The sequence below is a fragment of the Chiloscyllium plagiosum genome, chromosome 1 (assembly GCF_004010195.1).
Source record: "Chiloscyllium plagiosum isolate BGI_BamShark_2017 chromosome 1, ASM401019v2, whole genome shotgun sequence".
Lineage (NCBI taxonomy): Eukaryota > Metazoa > Chordata > Chondrichthyes > Orectolobiformes > Hemiscylliidae > Chiloscyllium > Chiloscyllium plagiosum.
In genome coordinates, this window is record NC_057710.1 from 3,492,091 (window position 1) to 3,497,776 (window position 5,686).

Below are 5,686 nucleotides of genomic sequence, written 5' to 3' on the forward strand. Positions count from 1 at the left end.
GTGTCGGGAGGTTATGTTGCGGCTGTACAGGACATTGGTTAGGCCACTGTTGGAATATTGCGTGCAATTCTGGTCCCCTTCCTATCGGAAAGATGTTGTGAAACTTGAAAGGGTTCAGAAAAGATTTACAAAGATGTTGCCAGGGTTGGAGGATTTGACCTATAGGGAGAGGCTGAACAGGCTGGGGCTGTTTTCCCTGGAGTGTTGGAAGCTGATGGGTGACCTTATAGAATTTACAAAATTATGAGGGGCATGGATAGGGTAAATAGGCAAAGTCTTTTCCCTGGGGTCGGAATCCAGAACTAGAGGGCATAGGTTTAGGGTGAGAGGGGAACGATATAAAAGAGACCTAAGGGGCAACATTTTCCCACAGAGGGTGGTACGTGTATGGAATGAGCTGCCAGAGGATGTGGTGGAGGCTGGTACAATTGCAACATTTAAAAGGCATCTGGATGGGTATATGAATAGGAGGGGTTTGGAGGGATATGGGGCGGGTTGTGGCAGGTGGGACGAGATTGGGTTGGGATAACTGGTTGGCATGGACGGGTTGGACCGAAGGGTCTGTTTCCATGCTGTACATCTCTATGACTCTATGACTCTGAGTACTTCACACAGAGGGTGGCGGGTGTCTGGAATGCATTGCCAGCAGAGGTGGTAGAGGCAGGCATGGTAGATTCATTTAAGATGTGTCTGGACAGATGCATGAGTAGGTGGGGAGCAGAGGGATACAGATGCTTAAGATTTGAGCGACAGGTTTAGACAGTAAATTTGGATTGGCTCAAGCTTGGAGGGCCTGTTCCTGGGCTGTAAATTTTCTTTGTTCCTTGTTCTTTGTACCACCACTTACTCCGGGTGAATCAGGGACAGGCACTAAATGGTGGACTTGCCAAGTGAGGGTCCTCTCATTTAATGATAAACTCTTCATGCTTAAGTTCTGTTTCCGTAGTCTCCCAATGGCAGAGCAGGGTTGAAGACCTGAATGACCTGCTCATGCTCCCATTCCTTACCATCAAGAGGGAACGGAAGAGCAGTTGGGTCTTGAAAGATTCTGGAATGATCTGAGAGGTTATGTATTATCGATAGTGCTCCTATCCTCATTGACCCAGCTGTTACTGTCACTTCAGATTTTCAGGAAACAATCTCTCATCTCGTCGAAGAAAAGAAACAATTGGACAACAAGGTACAGGAACTGGACAGCCAACTGGTGACATTAACAGAACAAGTAAGTGTTTGCAAGGCTGAATCTCACATGAACCAGACACCAGTCACTGCATCAGGATATCTCTCAATGTGTATTGGTGCTGTGATGGAAGCATTGCTGAGACCACACTGGGAACAGGTTCCCAACCTAATGACCCCTTCTCGTACTGAAATTCACACCAGTCCATTACTTCTCAACGGACCCAAACGCTCTACACAGCCCCCATGGACCCAAACCCCTTCCCATTCACTCCCACTCTACACAGCCCCCATGGACCCAAACCCCTTCCTATTCACTCCCACTCTACACAATCACAATGGACCCAATCCCTTCCCATTCACTCCTACTCGACACAATCCCAGTTGACCCAAATCCCTTCCTACTCACTCCCACTCCATACAATCCCAACAGACCTAAACCTGTACCCATTCACTCCCACTCTACATAATGACAGTGGACCCAACCCTTTCCCATTCTGTCCCACTCTACACAATCCAAAAGGACACAAATTCCTTCTCCTTCACTCCCACTCCATATAATTCCAACGGACCCAATCCCTTCCCATTCAGTCCCACTCTCCACAAACCCAATGGACCCAAACTCCTTCTTATTCACTCCCACACTACACAATCCCAAAGGACCCAAACTCCTTCTTATTCATTCCCACTCTACACAACCCCACTAGATCCAAATCCCTACCCATTCACTCCCACTCTACACAATCTCAATGGACCCAAACTCCTTCTCATTCACTCCCACTCTACACAATCCCAATGGACCCAAATCCCTTCCCATTCATTACCACTTTACACAATTCCAATGGACCCAAATTCCTTCCCATTCACTCCCACTCTACACAATCCCAATGGACCCAAATCCCTTCCCATTCACTCCCACTCTACACAATCCCAATGGACCCAAACTCTTTCTCATTCACTCCCACACTACACAATCCCAATGGACCCAAACTCCTTCCCATTCACTCCCACTCTACACAATCCCAATGGACCCAAACTCCTTCCCATTCACTCCCACTCTACACAATCCCAATGGACCCAAACTCCTTCCCATTCACTCCCACTCTACACAATCCCAATGGACCCACACTCCTGCCTATTCACTCCCACTCTACACAATCCCAATGGACCCAAGTTCCTTCCCATTCATTCCCACTCTACACAACCCCAATGGACCCAAACTCCTTCTCATTCACTCCCACTTTACACAATCCCAAGGGACCCAAACCCTTTCCCACTCACTTCCACTCTACACAATCCCAATGTACCCACACTCCTTCCTATTCATTCCCACTCTACACAATCCCAATGGACCCAAACCCTTTCCCACTCACTCCCACTTTACACAATCCCAATGTACCCAAACTCCTTCTCATTTATTCCCACTCTACACAACCCCAACGGACCCAACTCCTTCTCATTCACTCCCACTTTACACAATCCCAATGGACCAAAACCCTTTACCATTCACTCGTACACTATACAATCCCAATGGACCCAAATTCCTTCTCATTCACTCCCACTCTACATAATCCCAATGGACCCAAATCCCTTCCCATTCACTACCACTCTACACAATCGCAATGGACCCAAACTCTTTCTCATTCGCTCCCACTTTACACAATCCCAAGGGACCCAAACTCCTTCTTATTCACTCCCTCTCTACACAATCCCAATGGACCCAAACTCCTTCTCATTCACTCCCACTCTACACAATCCCAATGGACCCAAACCCCTTTTCATTCACTCCCATGCTACACAATCCCAATGGACCCAAACTCCTTCCCATTCATTCCCACTCTACAGAATCCTAATGGACCCAAACTCTTTCTCATTCACTCCCACTCTACACAATCCCAATGGACCCAAATTCCTTCCCATTCACTCCCACTCTACACAATCCCAATGGACCCAAACTCCTCATTCACTCCCACTTTACACAATCCCAATGGACCCAAACCCTTTCCCACTCATTTCCACTCTACACAATCCCAATGGACCGACACTCCTGCCTATTCACTCCCACTCTACACAATCCCAACGGACCCAAATCCCTTCCCATTCACTACCACTCTACACAATCCCAATGGACCCAAACTCTCTCTTATTCGCTCCCACTTTAGGCAATCCCAAGGGACACAAACCCCTTCTCATTCCCTCCCTCTCTACACAATCCCAATGGATCCAAACCCTTTTCCACTCACTCCCACCCTACACAATCCCAATGGACCCAAAACCTTTCCCAGTCACTCCCACTCTACACAATCCCAATGGACCCACACTCCTTCCTATTCACTGCCACTCTACATAATCCCAGTGGACCCACACTCCTTCTTATTCATTCCCAATCTACACAATCACCTTGGACCCAAATCCTTATCCATTCATGCCCACTCTACAAAATCAGCTTCAACCTAAATCCGTACCCATTCACTCCCAGTCTACACAATCCCAATGGACCCAATCCCCTTCCCATTCACTCCCACTCAGCACCACCCCACTGGACCCAATCCCCTTCCGATTCATTCCCACTCTACGCAATTCCAATGGAGCCAAATTCCTTCCCATTCACTCCTACCCTACACAATCCCAGGAGACCCAAACCCCTTTCCCATTTATTCCCACTCTACACAATCCCAGGGGACCTAAACCCTTCGCATTCACACCCACACTACACAATCCCAATGGACCCAAACCCCTTCTCATTCACTTCCACTCTACGCAATCCTAACGGAGGCAATCCCTTCCCATTCACTCCCACTCTACACAACCCCACTGGACTCAATCCCCTTCCCATTCACTCCCACTCTACACAATCCCAAAGGACCCAATCCCCTACCCATTCACTCCCACTCTACACAATCCCAAAGGACCCAATCCCCTACCCATTCACTCCCACTCTACACAATCCCTTGTGCCAATCAGCCTGTGGCTCAGAAAGTAAAGCAAAGAGCTTCGGAGTGTCCAGATGTATATAGAAATTCAGTTCTCTGCAGAGGGTTGTCTGGTTGGAGTTCACCACCCACTCAGCAGACAGCATTGTACAATCATACAACATTCCAGGAGAGGCCATTTGCCCCGTTCTGCCTGTGCTGTGGATCTGTGTCAGGAGAATACTTGGGCCAATGGCTTACTTTTGTTTCCACTGGGGTCTCGTGTAAAGGTGTTTTCTGATTGGTCATTAAATGCCTCACTGTAGATGAAGAAGGAGCACTCTGAGAAGATGGGTCTGCAGAAAGCGCTGGAGAAACAGAGCAAGAGTTTACAACGGTTCAGTGAAGGTAAGAGTTCACTGCAGGAAGCTGGGACTGTTTTGACATTGGTTCTTATAACTGTGCCCAACATCCCAACCTCAATCTCTATCTGCCTGCCTGAACCATACAATGACAGAATACAGCAAAGGCCCTTCGATCCATCGAGCCTGTACCACCAAAGCTACGTGATGTCTGCACCCATCCTTCCTCCCAGTACTTTGCTGGAGCACTGCGACACTTCAAGTTGCACATCCATAACTTTTTTTTAAAGGTTGTGAGGTTTCCTGCCTCAGCTTCCTTGACGGTGCATTCCAGGTTCCAAGTGAAGTGGGAGATGGCACGGGGCAGGGTGATACTAGGCACATGGACACACAAGATGGCCACTGAGCCATCAGTTGGCCACTTGACACAAAAAATGGCCGCCGGACCACAATATGGAGAGAGACAGCAGAGCAAATACAGGCATTGCTTGGGGCCACCAGAATGTCAGCCCAATACACCCACAACCCAGTTGATAAGTTTAAGGCAGGTGGGGGAGAGAATGCACATGAGTAATGAACGCTGCCCGCCCAAGTGTCTGGGTCCAGCCAATACCTTTGATAGAAATGCTAACAGCTTAATACAGACTCAATACAGAGTGCTAATAGCCAGGGCTGCAGTAATTGTCCTTCTCAGGAAGAGCGATTAGCGCCCATTACACAGCAATGGACTTCCACACAGACATTGAAACTGACAATGTCTACATTGAAACTAACCACAACCGTGCTGAAATTAACAAAAGCTGTGCTGGAACTGACAATGGCTGCACCAAAACTATCAACGATTCTGCAATGATTACCCTAAACAAACCATGTTACAGAGACAATAACCTCATCACTGACCTATTGTATCACAAGATGTATAAAAGTTTCTCGACATGTGCTCCGGGTCGAGAGAAGACCCACAGCTGCCCACTGTGCTGTTGGTGTCTTTCTCTCCCCTGGAGCTCCGGTATTTCCTTGTGCAATAAACTCTGTTGTTGAACCCTGACTCTGACTCTGAGACTGGTGATTTTCCCACAACACAACCCACCTCCTGAGGGGAAAGGTCTTCCTTAACTCCACTCTGAAACTCCTACCTTTCAGTTTAAAATTACACCTCCACACTATAGACCCTTCAGCTAAGGAGAGTACCTGCTACCAATCCACCCTGTCTATATCCTGTGTAATCATATA

The 5,686-nt window shown here is 47.9% G+C and overlaps 1 protein-coding gene across 1 annotated transcript in view; it reads left to right on the top strand.

Annotated features, from left to right (window-relative positions):
- Positions 1 to 4,741, top strand: part of LOC122552366 (shootin-1-like) — a 17,921-nt gene extending 13,180 nt beyond the window's left edge. The window contains exons 5-6 of the mRNA XM_043695443.1: positions 1,125 to 1,222; positions 4,418 to 4,741. Of these exons, the coding sequence (XP_043551378.1) occupies positions 1,125 to 1,222; positions 4,418 to 4,741 (422 nt within the window). The remainder of the gene's footprint in view (positions 1 to 1,124; positions 1,223 to 4,417) is intronic.
- The last annotated feature ends 945 nt before the right edge of the window (positions 4,742 to 5,686 follow it).